This window comes from Halictus rubicundus, chromosome 2 (assembly GCF_050948215.1).
Source record: "Halictus rubicundus isolate RS-2024b chromosome 2, iyHalRubi1_principal, whole genome shotgun sequence".
NCBI lineage: Eukaryota > Metazoa > Arthropoda > Insecta > Hymenoptera > Halictidae > Halictus > Halictus rubicundus.
In genome coordinates, this window is record NC_135150.1 from 14,597,226 (window position 1) to 14,614,453 (window position 17,228).

Consider the following 17,228-nt stretch of genomic DNA (forward strand, 5'->3'; position numbering starts at 1 on the left):
AATATACTTATGTTCGCGCGAATCAGACCGTCGCGTATCAAACCTGCGGCAGGAATGGGAGAAAGGGACCAGGGAAACTTTTCTCGTGCGATTCTCGATTCGAAAACTCCGATGGAAAAATCTCCGGAGCGGGCAACTCGCCACGGGAAAGAATTCCATCGGCGATCCTTAATTTTTTCCGCGTTCACCGCCGTTCCCCGTCCCTAATTTTCGGCTAATGAGAACGTTATACTTCTATGGTGCTGGGATAAATGCTCGAACACGGTTCCCAACACTTTATCTACCGGAAGCCTATTAACTTCTCGCTTTACAATTTAATTCCAAGGTTTCCGATTAAAACGTGCTATTCAATTTTGCCGACAGAGTGTCCCAAAAATTTTGTACATCTTTGAATGGAGTGATTCCTGAGGTTATTTGAAGTAATTTTTTCCGTTACGAAAATGTCCTCCGCGGCTTTGTTAAGGAGTTATTAACGAAAAGCTACGGGCCAATCAGAGCGCGCCAGGTGAGGGGAGGGAGCACGAATTGAGGGGAAGAAGTTACCCTCTCTCTGCCAGTGACGGAGTATGAACGACAGAAACGAAACGCGTCACGTGACCGAGCCGCGGCGTTAGCGTGGGGAATAGCGCGGTAGAAGGGGAAATTAGAGTGGGGGAACAAGTCTTGATCTGGCCACTCTGTGACCAGGTCTCCCCACTCTGCCTTCCCCTCCTGCGACGCTATTCCCCCACGCTTCCGCTACGGCCCGGTCACGTGACGCGTTTCGTCTCTGTCGCGCATGCGTCCCAATGTCAGGTGACTAATTCTATACTGGCAGAGAGAGGGAGAGAGACAGAGAGAGAGAGAGAGAGAGAGGGAGGGAGGGCAACTATTTCCCCTCAATTCGAGTCAATTCACCTGATCTCAGATGACGACGAATAATTGAATGAGTGTCTGGCAAAACGACATATGTTACATTTCATAGAATTCACAGAAAGACGTAAACGCAATTCGTTGTTCAATATAACACTGACAGAACCTCTTTCACTTTAAAAAATGAAAATTTCATTTGTCACACTCGGGTAAGGGACCCAATTACTGCGGCGGTACCAATTACAGTGCGTATATTAATTATACTTGTTTTTAAAGCATAATGAATATCAAAAAAGAGATATTAAATTTTTTCATTAAAATTAGTTAATATAGATGTTAGATACCTCTTTTTCAATATTCATTATGCATTAAAAATAAGCGTAATTAATATACGCACAGTAGGTTAGGGTAGGAGACGGTGCGAGGAAGGAAGGAGGAGGCTATGTGAATTTGAATTGTAACCCTGAGGAGAACAAAATAAAGTACTACTACTACTACTACTAATATAGGCACAGTAACTGGTACCCCGACAGTAATGGGGTCCCTTACCCCAGCTGATTCTTTTATTGTTATATCGAGTAACGAGTCGTGTATACGTCTCCTGTAAATTTCACGAAATCAATATACGCCATTCCGCTGGATGCTCGTTCAATGAATATTCAACAATCAATATTCTAACTCGGATTACGGCAAGAATTAACGCAACCCCGTAATACGTGAAACGCGGCGGCGTTAACAAACCTGTGCTCCGGGCACCGGCCGCCAGGATACGGCTATGAAATTCCCGCGACTTTTTTACGGTCAGTCGGAGTCTGGAAATTACGCGACGAAATTTCCCGGAGACAGAAGTATGGAGTTTCTCCGGCGGCCGCGATCGCCGCCAGGCCGAGAGTGCGGTATTTTGATAAAACGGCCGCGTGTTTCGTGCACCTACAAGTTTTTTAACGAACACAATACCCCCGCAACAGGAGAAAAAAAGAGAAAAAGAAAAAGCGCGTACACTCGGAACAGGATAGAGGTGGTCCTCCGGTTCGCGAGATCTTGCGCATTCTGTTCCGCTTTTAACAAATCCGAAAATTCCGAGGCAGAGAACAGTCGTATAATCTTGTCCGTGCACGCGGCAAGTGGACGGAGAGAGGAACGGCGAGGAGATAAAGCTAGAGAGAGAGAGAGAGAGAGAGAGAGAGAGAGAGGGAGGGTTGGGGTGGTTTCCTCGTTTTATCAACGTAGGATGTTTCTTGTTTTTACGGGAGAGGGAAAGGTTCTCTCCTGTATTTTTCGCCGTGTTTGTTCGCCGATGAATGCTTGCGGTAGTCGCTCGGATGTTTTACATAGAAGTCGAAACTAGGGGGCCGGAGAAAGGGAAAGGAGAAAGGAGGAGAAAACGGAAAGTAGGGTGGCCAGGGGAGGGGAGAAAGAGGAACGAAAACAGGGAGCTTGAAGAGGCTCTTACGGATCATAAAAGCGATGGGATACGACGGCGCGGCTCGGCGGCGGGCGCGCGAGAATCCTCCTACCGAAACCTACGGTGTGTATCTCTCTTTCTCGTTATCCGCTCCGGGGGGAAAACGAAGTTCGCGGGGCAGAGAAGCTTGTCTGTCGATCCCGATTCTGCTTTTGGTTCTGTTTCTGGTTCTGGTTCTAGCTCCGGTCGTTTGACTATGCTGGTCGTACGCGCGTGAATTTCCCTTCCGATACACGGGTTACACGCGCGGCCCGGTACGCTCAGAAAGAACGGGACCGGGGGGAAAAAGTCGAAAAGAAGTAGAGTGAGAGAGAGAGAGAGAGAGAGAGAGAGAGAGAGGGGGGGGGGGAAATATCAAACGCACGGTTCGAATACACGGATCGGCAAAATATTTGGTGCAGCGTGGGCGCTAGACGCGACTCGCGGGCTGAAAGAATCCGGGACAATAGTGTCCCTCTTATGAATACATTACTCCGATATCGAAACGCGAGCGCGAATTGCCAGGCATAAAAGAAGAATTTTTCATCAAGCGCGCAGAGAGAAAGAGAGTGAATCGTACAAAGATAGACAGGGATAAACAGACTCGGTATAGAGAGAGAGAGAGAGAGAGAGTGGGTGTATCGGTATGTCGGCGTATCCGGGAATCTTGAAAAGTTTTCCCTCCTTTTTCGTGCGATACGTGCACAACGGGCACGGCGAGCGGACGTCAAAGCGGCGTTTCGAGCATGCCTCGCATACTTACCGCCCACCCATACCTCTACATCCGGCCGTCTCTTGTTCCACAGAATTACCCTCTCAAGGGCCGTCGATACACGGGTTAAGGAGGAAATACCAGATTGGCGATACGTTACGTTTGAACTGCACATCCGGCCGGAGCAAACCCGCGGCCAATCTCACCTGGTACATCAACGACCGACAAGTACGGGGTTTGGTATACGTAGAACAGAGTCTGCGAATTCCGCCGGCTCCCGCAAGACGCAACCGATCCTCCAACCCCACCCCTGCACTCTCGACACCCCACCCCCAACCCCCCGCTCGCGTTTCAACAACTCTCGGAATGATGGAGCTTGTACTTTGCTAGCTGTTGGTTATTAGGCTATTTAGGTGTACCGCCGGCTAATCCGTTGCGCGCGTCGGCTCGCGCTTAAACGGGACGAGCTGCGCATCCTCGGAAAAGCGACAAACACGCCGCCTCGAAAAATTAACGCTTTCACCGCCGACTCGACAAAGATTAGCCGAATTTGTTAACCGCTCGCGCTACGATTTGTTTCACGGTTACGGTGATCGGTGGACTGCGGATGTTTATGCGAAATTAAAACTGTCTGCGTACATCGCAAAGAACAACAGCCATAAAGAGACCCGGGGGCCTCATATTCTTTTTCTTGTGGCGTTTTTAGTAACTATTTTAGTAACAGATATCCCACTGCCAATATTAGGGTTGAAGGGTGACTTTTATCGGAGGGTAGCTTAACCCTTAGCACTCGAATGGCGAGTGTAAGGCGCCACTAAAAATTATCATGTAATTGTCATTATTCAAAATATTTTTTACATTATTAAATTTGTTTGTTTAAATTTTCGTATGTATAACATGAAAAAAAAATATATAGAAGGGAAATATTCTAGGTCGGAAGAAATGTTTCGTTTTGGAGTTGGAATAGCTTCGAGTGCAAAGGGTTAATATTTATTTTCTGTTATGAAACCGAGAAATTTGTTTACAGGTCCGTCTCAATGTGATTTTACGGAGTGTCCCTCTCGAAAAGTTCATTTACGATTTTTTATTACGCATTTATTCCTAGACTGCAGATTTTGTGACAGAAACGCATAAAAATAATGCTGTACTGTTCTCAACTCGATAAAATGTTTCATTTCGATAACTGAATTTATTTGCATTATGATAACTGAAACCACTAGTAGCAAGCCAGCGAAGACATAATTCTCGTTCCTAAACGCACTTGATACACAAGTTAGACACGCATGTACTCCAGACATATCGAGCACATACACACACGCTAGACAAGCATCGAACATACACACTAGACATAAACATTGATTATGCGCTAGCTACAAGTTTCGATCATGGAGCATCTTGGCTTATTCTACCACCGGCGGCACACTTTTCATTTGCGGTGCAATAAAATTGCAAGAGAAAAATAGCAGATCAACTTACGAGAGGTAATTGTGAAGCGGAGACTTTCCTCGAAAGGGGCGCATTGAAATGAATATGGAAAAGATTGTTTAAACTTTGTACAGTTGTTTGAATTTGCAAAAATTTCAAGAGGAAAAGTAACTCCGGTCCGTTTTACACCGGAAAAGAGACTTTGAAGAAACCGACTTCGGGGACGTGAAGGTAGAGAATTCGCCCTTTGAAATCACCGGCAGAATATTTCAAGGATTTCTTTACACGAGGCTGGAGTGTTCCTTTAGTGTTTCTTTAATTTCACCGAGCAGTGTATTTTTCTTTTAAGGGATGGTCGATGATCGCTCGATGATATATATTTAACACGTTCGTTATCAGCGCCGCATACTTTGTATTACGCGTGCAGAAAACTAATTTTCTTTCCGTTAATGCCACTGCTTTACGGGAGCCGCGTATTTGATAAAAACACGGGAATCCGGGCATTGATAAAAATTCATTCTGTCTTCGTTTTTATCAGAAGCCTTTTTGTTAGGTAGGGAGAATTTTCCCTTATGCGGATTTTTGTAAAATAATCTATGCAGATGGGAATTTGCATAAAGAAATGCAGGATGCTTATTACTTGAAACCGTACCGTAAAATGTAAATTTCGGAAAGTTAATGATATTTTTCTTTTTTTTTTTTTTTTTGTTGCACTGTTTAATATTTCATGTAGAAGATATATGCTGCAACAGAGGAAATGTGGCTGCGTTTCTGCGGTAGTTAGGATGAATCTTATTTTTGGCAATCAGCACATCATTTGGATGTGGAGAATTATACAAAAAACGTGTCATACGGATAAAAACGCAGTGAGCGACTATTAAGTTAATTATTCTGCTTGCGTTAGCGCGGGCAAACTTAGAATAGATTGGGTCTGTGTGAAATTTGGATTAATATGTTAATTAGATTGGGTTTGGGTTAGACAATGTTACTTGCGTTAGGTTACGCTTGGATCAGCTAGTTGACGATAGTTTTATTAGGTCTGGTTTAGTGAGTTCCGCATTAGTTAGATTATGTTAGATTCGCATTAGTTACAGCAGGGTTTGCACTATAATTGTGTTATTTAAAATTAAGCTTGAACTATCGGTGATTTCGTAGTCTTTGAATAATTGGAGAGTAAGAATTGAGACTTGAATGATTTTCTTAACAGCAACAGAGATTTCATTGGTAAATTACTAAAGTGCCACGAGTAAAATAGTTTAATAATTTTTTGGGGTCTTGCTATTTAGACAAAAATGATTTAGATACAGCATAAAAAACGGTCGTTAAAAAGTCTATTCATATACTTGAATTTATGTTTGATTGTGTTTCCTCCATGATAAAAATGAGTAGATCAAATACAAAATAGGGGAAACGTTCGAAGAATTCGAAACAGCTGTTATTTTTAAAAGACTTCCATCATCTTCGCTCGGCTACAATTATCGAGATATAAATGTCTACGTGGCTTTTGTGTCGTGCGACGAATGCAGACAATTCTCATTTCGCACAAAAATCCCCGGTCGAGTAATTGCAAAGACCGCAATCAAGGTAGACAGCGGCAGCGAACGCGTTAATTGTGACGTGCGGGTAAACTATTGCAGAGAGACAAATGATCGGAAGGGAATACGCACGCTACAAAAGAACTGGATCGAAAGTTTCAAACGCGTAAATAATTTTTCGTTAAATTGTTTCGAAGGATTGTAGTCGACAACGGGGGGCAGTATTTTTCGAAACAACGCGGAATCTCTAATTACCATTTAATAGTCATTCACGGATGAAAAGTATCGAAGTGCCAAGAGAGAGTTGAGATGAATGTGCGGGCAAATTCATGGAGCGCGCGTGCGACTGCATGACAGTTGGCGAGCGTGTCTGGCCAGTGCTGGATGTTTCTACTTGTTGTGGAAACTCCGGCGCGGCGCGGCGGTTCTACCTATTTCGCATTAATTCTGCCGGTCTGATACGGTCGCTTATTCATTCCCGCCGCGGAAAAATATTAACCGGATGGGAAGCTCGCGGCCGTTGACCAAGAATTGCAGCAGACAGCAGGCAGCAGTTATACCGACGTTATATAAAAAGTTTGATACCGGTCGTGCACCCCATATTTGCCAACTCATCTTTATGCATTGTATTAAGAATTTCATTTCGAACGAAAGTTTCCGGGAACGAATGAGAATTTGTCTCTCTGTTTAATGGAAAGCCGTCCGAATTTATGCAACAACCGGGGGGAAAAATCCGTGGCTTCTACTACGGCTCCTCGAATTAAACTTCCCTTTATTACTTTTATTAGCGGGAATTACCTTTTAATCATCCTTTCGACCGTCGAGGCGGTGGCCGTTTTATTTTTCGAGGGACGGGACAGTCTTCGCCGTTTCCGCGAACGCGAAACGCGCAGACAGGTGTGTCTCGCTCGAGGTGCAGATTATGAAGCGGCCATAATGCAGCGTCGCGGAAAGTAGCTTGCTCTTAAAACACGATCGTTGTCTGAAAAAGAAGAAAATATTTGGCTTCAGCTAGAGGCGAGTGCGCGTCGAATAACAAGCATCGTACAAGCTCTCGTTATGCATATACTCGATGCGGGATTTGCCACGGGTGACGAAGGATTTTTCCCGTCTTACGCATTAACCTTTTGCGGTACAAATATTGTTCCAACCGGTCCCACGGAAATGCCGACATTAGCCGGCAAGTTTGTTATCCTTTGTAAGTAAAACACTTCTCCCGGTGTATAGAGAACACATATATTTGCATCGTGGCGGCGGCGTCGGCGGCTCCGCCGTCGCGTTTCCTGCACCTTTGTCTCTTTATATTTTGAAGTTCCGGCGCGTCGTCGCACGGTTTAATTCACCTCTTCGCGGACTGAATTTCCCCGGCGCGGCGTTCGTTCAGTTATTTTGAAAATTAGAGCGGCCCGTGCGGCCCGTACGCGTACCGTCCGGCTGTCATGCCCGCGGATAAATTTTATACGGACAAATGGTCCATTTTCATGAGACTTTACGTCTTTTTCGCGTGCGTGTATCGCGTTCGCCGGGCCGACGGGACGCGACGCGACGCGACGCGACGCGATGCTCGGGCCAAGGCAATTTCAAGCCTGTCTAGAAAAAACTTTCGCCCGTTAGAATTGTATTTCGAACGTAACTCTGTTTGCTCGCCAATTTTTTCTATCCCCATTCGTCCAAAGAGTTATAGCCCGTCCGAGCTCGCAGGATCACCCGGTATAAATCCGTTTCGAAATTGCGAAACTGTGAAAAAAAAAGAGATCGTTGACACGTCCTATAAAAAGAGTGCGCCGGCGAGCGGCCGCGCGATAAAATTCTAATCGAATCAACAATTAGCCGCGGATATTTCTTACCGTTCGGCGGCTGTGAAAAAGGGCACCGCCGAAAACGCACGCTCCTCAATTAATTGCAAATCAAATTCCACTTTGTTTTACTATTTCGAATATCGCTCTCGTCGCACATTTTCGCTCCGCACGGTCCGCGCCGGGTCCGAGAGAGGATACGAAGTAGTTAACGAAACGCCGGGTACGATTTGTTATTCCGCAGCAATAAAACGAAACGTAAAATAATTATCGTGACCGGAGGCCAGGAGGTGGGTTTCGTTACATCATTATAAAAGACCGTTCGCCTTTTCGATTAATTAGGAAAATTGCATTTCGAGCTCACAATTCCGAACGCGTTCGAGCCGGCCCGAAATTAACAGCCGTTAATCAGGCCGCGAGGCCTGCTTCCATGGCTGCTCGAATATCACCGGCCAATATTCCCTCGGCAAATTACTCGACCGCGATTCCCATCGATACACCGACGGAAAAATCCCCTGGAGTAACCGTAATCTCACCCTGAACCGATTAATAGCAGGTGGCCGCAAAGGGTTGAGGCAACAATCCTTAAACGTCGAACAAGCGAGATTAGCTGCGGGGGTGGATTCCGGGGGCAACGGCGCCACCGGAAGGTCCGATTAATCGTCGAAATTTGTCCCTTAAAACGTCGCCGGTGGCGGCGGCTTAATTCGCCGAATTAATTAGCGGAATTAAGTCGCCGTCGGCGCATGGCGCCTCGGTGGAAGTGTCGGCGGTGGCCGGGGAATTTTAACAGGCGTTCCACGCGATCAACGGGATTCCAGCTGTTTAACCCTCTCGCCGCCAGTCCCAAATATTCCTCGTCCACGAGAAGGCTCAGAATTTGACAGGGGGACAACGGGGGATCTCCGGGACTTCATTTTTAACGCCAGCGTGGGATTATAGGTTCCGAACGGACAGCGACATGCAGTAGATGCAGACTGACGTTCCCTTATTTACTATTTCTTGCACGCGTTTCACAGTAACCACATTGTTTCGGCCCTATACAGGGTGCGGCCGAATGTACAACTGGCAGGGGGTGACTCTACACGTAAACACAAAATAAAATGTCAAATATCTCGCGAAGTATTGACATTTCGATGACCTTGGGTTAGTAGTTTTATACGCAGGATAATAAAAGGGATAGATCGGTTTAACCAAAAAATCGGGTTGCATTAAAGGATAAAGTGCAATTGCGCCTGACGGGTGCATCGGTGCGTCCACATTAAAAATAAGGTCATAGGACGTGTTATGCCATATGACTTTTTATCATATCATTTTTTTCTATTTTGACTTTTAAAAGAGCAGTAGTCTGTCCCACTTCCCAGAATCACTCCGCACATCAGCATTAATTGGTTCGTATAAATGAGGTTCGGATCAACGAGGTTCCATTGTGTCGTCACCCCATTGTTCCGACCAGTCGCACTTGATAGGCCATTGCGAAATACTTGTGACACGAAATAGGGATAGTGAGAGGCATAGATAGTTACAAGTTTCTCTGTGCCTTCTTCTCGTGGACGAACGATAGACGAGCTATGCGAACGTTGCCGATTTGATATTTACGTTTTCATGCAGGAATCAAATGGCTCGTGGCAGTTCTCGCTGTTCGAGGCTCTCGGGTGTAAGCCGTGTCCTGGTGGAATTATTTTTCCAACGTTCCGCAAGAATTGTGACTAACTTCGTCGGGGGGTCACCTTGACCGACGATCGTTTCGCCGACACGATTTCGACACCGAATTTCGCCGACAGTATCTGCTGATCGACACCTTGAGGTCACCGACAATATTTTCATCGACACCAAGCTTCGGCGACAATCTCAACATTCGCACCGGGCGGTCGAATTCTGCTGCGTACAATGAAAACACTGCCGGCGGTCTCAAGGTGGCGATGAAATCGCGTCGGTGAAATGTTTGTCGATCAAATGACTCTCGGCAAGGTCAGGGTAACCTTCCATCGCGAGACTGAAGACACTGACACTGGCGCGTGCCTTTGGGCGTTTTTAACACTATTTCTCTCCGCAATGGTGTCTAAACACACCCTTTAAAATTTTAGATAAAAATTGACTGAGACTACAAGTATGCATTAAGGGCAAATTATTTAGTCTATTTTTGTAAATATACAGGATGATCGGTAACTGGTGGTACAACCGAAAGAGGGGTGATTCCACATATAAAAACAAGTCGAAATGGCTATACATGAAACCGCGATAGAAATAGTGTTAATTGCTCAGCAGACGTTTCTAGTCAGTAATTAACAAGAATGCTTGCGGAATGTTGGGAAAATAATTCCGCGAAAGCCTGAACAGCAAGAACTGCATGACGCCGAAATCCTGAAATCTCTGATTCCGCCGGCGGCAAGTTTTCGCATAAGCACCGAGGGCCGATATATCGGTCCGCCGACGGCAAAAGGGTTGAAACACGATCCTCTCGCAATGATGTTCCACTGTTCCACTGTTTTCGCTGTTGCGATTCGACCACGCGCAGCCGGAGAAGTCGTACGTCCGCACGTACAGCCCCCTGGACACCAACGAGTCCGAGTGGCATGTCTCCCAGATCGGCCTTCAGTTTCTGGTTACGCACGACCACTTCAACGCCGGAGGGAAGCTGAAGGTCCGGTGCAGCGCCTCGATATACGACATCTACTGGCAGAGCACCGAGGTCAGCACCGAGGAGGACAGGCCCAGGGTGATACACTACGAGCCCGCGGCGACCATCGTCGGCATCAACTATCTCCAACCGCCCCCGAACTTCCAGACGGGACAGAAGAAGCCCGACGGACAGGTCGGAGTGAAAGGTAACGAGAGCTTTTGTTTATTATATGCTGCCAGGGACCCGTACAAGACCGCTAAGCGGTATTTGCACGCCCGCGGCGGTTCTCGACACTTCCGCGACTCGATGCGACACACAGCTCGACTCTACTCGAGACGTCTTTGCGAGTTTCAGCCGGTTTTCGGAGGACCCAGGATTCTTCGGTAGCCTATTCAAACTTTACAGCGGTTCTGGAAGTCTCTTGTAGGCCAGACAATTTTTGTTATTGATTTCATCGTTCTGTGGCAGTACTCGCGATATTTTCACAGACCTCAGCATTTTTATGTAGACCCTGAAACTGTTTTGTAAACTCCACAATTTTTTTAATTGCTTTTGACAGGTCTCAGAGGCCCTAGAAATTTATTTTCTCGACTCTACAGCTATTCTATTGGCGGAACGATTTTTCCATAGATCCTATAACCTTTACACAAGCTCTGCAATTTTTTAGAATGCTTTTGCCTTTTCTCTGGAAGCCCACAATTTTCTCCGAGGGCTCAGAATTCTTTTGTAGCCCAAATAACATTTTCATAAGCTCTAGAATTTTGTTTTGTAAATTCTGCAACTTTTAAATACGCTCTACAATTCTTTACACTGCTTTTACCACTTTTCCGGGAGTCAAGCGAATTTTTCTCAGGCTCCACAATTTCTTCGTTGCTTCTTTAGCTTTTTTAGAGGCTCAACAATGCATAGACCCTAAAATCTTCAAACAGGTTCTATAATTTTTTAGATTTGCTTCCATCATTTCTTCAGGGGCCTCATCATTTTTCCTCAGGATAGGAATTTTTTCGTTGCTTCTTTAGCTTTTTTGGAGGCTCAATATATAGAACCTAAAATCTTCAAACAGGTTCCATAATTTTTTAGATTTCTTTCCATCATTTTTTCAGGGGCCTCAACATTTTTCCTCAGGCTCTACAATTTTTTCGCAGGACCTAGAACCTTTTTATAGATCCTATAATTTTTCCTGAGATTTTGCATTTTTATATATTCTATTATCTTTTTATAGAGTCCACTAACTATTTTATAGGCAGTTGTTCTGATCGTTCATACACGTTTCTCTTGAGCTACATAATTTTTTCGCAAGTCTTGCAATCTTTTCATAAGTCCTACACGGCACTAGACCGTTTAGACGAGTGTATTAAAAGCGTTACGACTAGATTATGCACGTTTATGTACTTGCAAGCTACGAAGACCTAATTCGCACAAAACTTGAATATCAGATTAAAATCTAGAACCTACTTGTAGTATACACGCATACAACAAAACTTACGTACACTACATTTGCAGAAATCGTTAATATCTCAAGTTTCGCTTTGAAAATTCTCAGCACGCAATAGTAAATTTTACTAATTTTCTCGCCAGAGTACAAAGAGACTTGCTTCCTTCGAGAAATATTTGCCAAAAAGAAACGAACGCTCATTAAAAAGATTCGGTCCCAAAGTGGTCGCATACCGGCTCATGTTTCCCGTGACGTCACTCAAACGTCAAATGAATGATCCCGGTGACGACTTCGTCGCTATTTACCTGTAAATCATTAATAATTGGCCAATCACCGATGTCGAACAGTCAAAGCGCAAGTGCAAATCCGGTCTAAACGCAGCCGACAAATTCGGCCGTGCAATCGACCTAAGGTTCGCTTTAATACTTCGAAATTGAATAATTTACATTGCCGTTCGCGTGTCGGTTAATTGATTTAATAAACCGCCCAGTATCCACGTCGGAGGATAGTAAAGCGACTGCGTCCAGTTTATAGGACCGTATAAAACTATAATTCCGTCGGATCGGAGAGAGTCTGGTCTCTCTCTCTCTCTCTCTCTCTCTCTCTCTCTCCATTTCTCCCTCTTTTACGCAGGAGCTCGAGCGAACGCGTTAACACTGTGAAGAAATCTATTTCGTTAAGGATTCACCGCACCTGGAGCACCGCTCGGACTGCATTAGCATCCAAACAGGAAATTTTAGACTGGAGAAAATTATACCATAGTCCGCCGGGTAACCAATTATAAACTTTCTTATGGAACTATCCGACATGGAAGTACCCGCGGACCCGGCGACCGGTTCGCTGATCTTTCCCATTCTCGGACACGGTTCATATAAATTTCACGAATGCCTGTCCTACCCGGGTGTCCCGGTTATGTCCTATAAACCTGCTGTGTCCGACCAGCAGCCCGGCCGACGATACGCAACGCGACACGACGCGACACGACGCGACGCGACGTTTGGTTTCGCTAATTGAGATCCCACGAAGGAGAACATCGGCGACGATCGTCACCGTTTTCCTACGGACAATCGCGGCGTTGTTGACTCAATTAATTTATTAATTCTTGCCGCCATTGTGCCCGATGGAAATCGCGCGAGCGAAGTCGCAGAACAATGGCGAATACCACCGCGGAATCTTGCCGCCGCGTTATTCTCGTTGGAAATAACGTTGCGCATCGTTGCGCCCCGACGCACAGTGGGCAATTTGGACAAAATCGGATTCAAAATTAAGGAACTTTCGATAAGAATGAGGTAGAGCGATGAAATTTTTTTTAAATTAAAGCTGCAACTTTGTAGAATATGGAAAAAATTTTTAACCTCGAGAAAATTCGTTAAACGCGTACAAATTCAAGAAAATTTTAATTTTTCCAATACCACGCGCGGAAAAAATTTTTTTTAACATGCTATACATCATTTCCCATAGATTTTTTCACGCTGATTTCAAATCTGGTCTCAAAATTTGTCTACGACCTCAGGATTGTGCAAAACATAGATTTTTGTGACAAAAACTAGTGAAGTCATTTTTTCGTTGAAATGATTGGATGGTAATAATCTCCCTATTTTTCCCATATTCTACAAAGTTGCAGCTTTCATTTAAAAAAGATTTCACCGCTCTACCTCATTCCTATCGAAAGTTCATTGATTTTGAATCCGATTTTGTCCAAATTGCCCACTGTGCGGTGCTGCATCCTGTGCTGACGTAATATTTATCAAACAAGATGTCCGGACAATTGTTTCATTTGACACGTATTGACGTCTGCTCCGAAACATAATAATTCGATCGGCCAACGATACCGTTTTTGGATAACACGCATTATCTCGGCGCTGACATTGCATAGAGCCTTTTGTCTCCTTCTCGATGATTGTAATTAATTAGTAAGAGAAGCATCGGTCAGTCACGAATAATTATCGAGCTTTCCAGACTGTTTATTCTGTATTGCTGGATACGTTGCAAATTTATGTACGATTTGGTTTATTCTTCGTTTGTACAACTCTTTGTCGACCACTTTACTGGGAACCATTTTGAGTATTCCTTTCTGTCAAAGACGCATTAATCCGTACTTTATTAAATTAAACTAATGCCACTGAAGATGAACTTATTAGCAGAGAAATGAAGAAGATTGTAATGGGAAGCAAGCGGATTTTTATGCAATATAGATGAAAATGTATGTCTCCTTCCAGTCATTTAAAAACGTTGGAAATAATGTAACAATATTCTTGAATTCTTCCGTCTTCATAGCTTCTCGTTCATCCACTTTTGCATAAAATCTGGAGTCTAATTATCAAGTATTGTCTAATTATCATTTATGAGAAAAATGAAACACAAAACAGTGAAAATATCGGACGATTTCACAAACACAATTATACTGCCTGTGGCTTAATAAAATCATTACGACACGGAACAGATGGCGGAATTCGCTGTAATTGAATTAACAGCTTTTTGCAAACATCTAAAAAACTAGATGGGACCGCCTATTTTACAGGGCGATCGACTACAGGTGGGAGAAAAATTAGGGGATGGTTCTCCACGACAATATAAGACGAAACTGAAGAGTAACAAATTTGCGATTTCAGCTTCGTATTTTAGTTATTAGCAATTAAAAATCCGCCTAAAATGCGGCAACCCGACCAACAGTGGTGTCCGTGGTGTGTACGTCATAGAGGCGCGCGACGGTCACGTATCAAGTGACAAATACATGCTTACCTTGGTTCTCATTTCGGGTCCAGCGAGGTGAAAATGCTTTAAGGATTCACAAATTAATCATTGGACGACATTGAACCCGCCCGCTTGTTAAAATCCTCAAGGGCATTTCCAATATCCACCCTACTGAATTATCGAGTAGAAGGGATCAATGCGTTTTCACTTTACAATCAGGCTCACGTAAGTAATTCACTATAAAATGGTTTGCATGTATCCCACATTTGCATGTATTTCAGGCGGATCTTTAATAACTGACAAATGAAGCCGAAATCGAAATTTGTTTACTGTTCCTTTTCGTTTTATATTGTCATGGAGAACCACCCCTTAAATTTTCCCCCACCCGTGGTCGAGCACCCTGTATGTACCGACAGGAGAAAATTAAATGTCGAGATCTATAACATATTTAAATCTAATTAAGATCGGGGAACAGAACCACTTGGTAAATAATTACCACTTCAAATATTAAAACCCGTCATTTTCCCGCAAACCTAGCGTTAAAGAGTTCAGTTTGCCTTTTTCACATACTTTCCAAGGATGGGCCGAATTTTTCGTGACTTCCTAGCGCTTCAGATGGCAGATTAAAGAACCGGGGTTACCGTGCGAATGTTTCGGAGTTCCGTAAAGCTATTCAGCTTCTTCACTGTGCAAATCTGTGGGCGCGATCGCGAATCTGGCGTCAGCATGGTCGGCTGGTCGGTCGACGGAGAATTCCGCTTGTTTGTCCATCTCGCGGTTCAGATAATCTGGCCGGCCGAATTATCCTGGTTAACGTCAAATAGCTCGGTACGCCATCAAATAATTCGTTTCACGCCAGATAATCCGAGGCTGCGGCAAGGATAATTCCCGACGCATTCCAGGATTATTTGTTGCGGCTTCGGATTATTTCGCGTCAAGTGAGCTGCGCTTTAGCGCGCCGCGGAATCGGGGCTTCCCGGCCGAAAACAACGGGGCCAACTACAACGGCAACGACGCCGACGACAACGACAGAGGCGAACGGTGACAACGGGAACGGTGACGTCACCGGGCCGACACAATGCTCGTACTTGGAAACGCGGCAACGACGCCGACGTCGACAACAGGAAATAAAACTAAATAAATCCGACATATGAATAAAAATAGATAGAAAGGAAGAACGACCGGAGGGAAAGAGAAGAAGAGAAAGAGAGGGGGGGGGACAGAGAGAGAGAGAGAGAGAGAGAGAGAAACAGAACGGTGGTATATCGGTTTCATCGGAGCACACGGGTTATATAATAACACGCTGGTCACAATTCAATCGAAGTCGTATCATCGGCGCAAAAAAGCCACGATTGAATTCCCCGATCGCAGCTTGCAAAAACTTCGTTTCGTTATTTGAGTTAGCTGTTTGCTTCGTTATAGACTGCCTCCTAGTTTCCATTTCGATGGCGAGCCCTCTCTCAGCTCGTCCGACCTTCTTTCAACCCGTACGGTTCTCCCTCTCTCCCTTTATCTCTCTCTCTCTCTCTCTCTCTCTCTCTCTCTCTCTCTCTCTCTCTCTCTGTCTGCGTATCGTCGCCCCGGTTCTTTTCCCCGTGTCGCCGTAAAAGTAAGTTATCTGATAAATGAAATATTTGTTCGTCGGATCGGGAACAATCATTTTGCGAACCGGACTGCAGCCTTTCGCCGGCGGGGATTGTCCGATCTGCAAATTGATCCTTTACAGAGCCCGTGTACTTGCCGGGACAGATTCGTTCGAAACGACTGCTGGGTTTGAATTAACAATAAAAAGAACTTAGTAATTGAACGACGGGCTGCATCACGCCGGTACCATCATCTTCTAAAAATACCGGGCCACCTTTCAATACCCACGACCCCGTGAAATAACAATGACATCAACTATTTCCAGTACAGTAGAAACCCCGGTAATTGCACTTTCAATATTTGCATACGAATCTCGTCAGTTTTACTTAAGAGAAGCGAGGATTCGACATAGCGGTGACGTAGTACCACTACCACCACTTCTATGGGAGGTACTTGCAGGCTTTCTCGCTCCCGGTGCGTGCAACTACCGAGGTTCTACTGTGATATACAATTATTATTCAATGTATTGTGCAGCTGAACTAAATTCGATTCTTCCGCTGTCAGTTTGTACAACACTTTCTTGACAATCCTTCGATTCTGTAGCTTCTTCAGGGGCTGTTCATCGACTTTATACTGAACGTCGGAACAATACTGAGTGTCTGTATGGTACAACCGTCGAATGGGTGATTCTACATGAGAAGATTAGTGGAAAATGCGCAATAAATTTCGTTCTATAAGGCTTTATTTACGAGGACATCGACTTTGAAGTAGAATCAGTAGATTATGATCAGACGCGTCAGACGAATCCTATTCTCTTAATGTTCTATTCTCGAATACAAGGCTTCAAGTGAGAAAAATTCATTCCACACTTTCAACAATACAACCGTGGAGGGGATGATTCTACATGAGAAGACAAGTCGAAAATGCGGAATAAATTTCTTTTTATAAGGCTTTATTTACGAGGAAAACGACTTTGAAGTAGAATCAGTAGATTATGATCAGACACGTCAGACGAATCCTATTCTCTTAATGTTCTATTCTCGAATATAAGGCGTCAATTGAGAAAAATTCATTCCACACTTTCGACTTATTTTCTCGTGTAGAAGCATCCCCTCCACGGTTGTACCG

At 44.6% G+C, this 17,228-nt stretch overlaps 1 protein-coding gene across 2 annotated transcripts in view; it reads left to right on the top strand.

Annotated features, from left to right (window-relative positions):
• The window catches only part of LOC143365373 (cell adhesion molecule 3-like), a 62,107-nt gene that overhangs the window by 32,508 nt on the left and 12,371 nt on the right, over positions 1–17,228 (top strand). For both annotated transcript variants that reach the window (XR_013084535.1, XM_076805489.1), the window contains exons 4-5: positions 3,103–3,236; positions 10,283–10,592. Coding sequence is in view for 1 of the 2 variants with exons in the window: in XM_076805489.1 (XP_076661604.1) it covers positions 3,103–3,236; positions 10,283–10,592 (444 nt within the window). In the remaining variant the exon portion in view is untranslated. The remainder of the gene's footprint in view (positions 1–3,102; positions 3,237–10,282; positions 10,593–17,228) is intronic.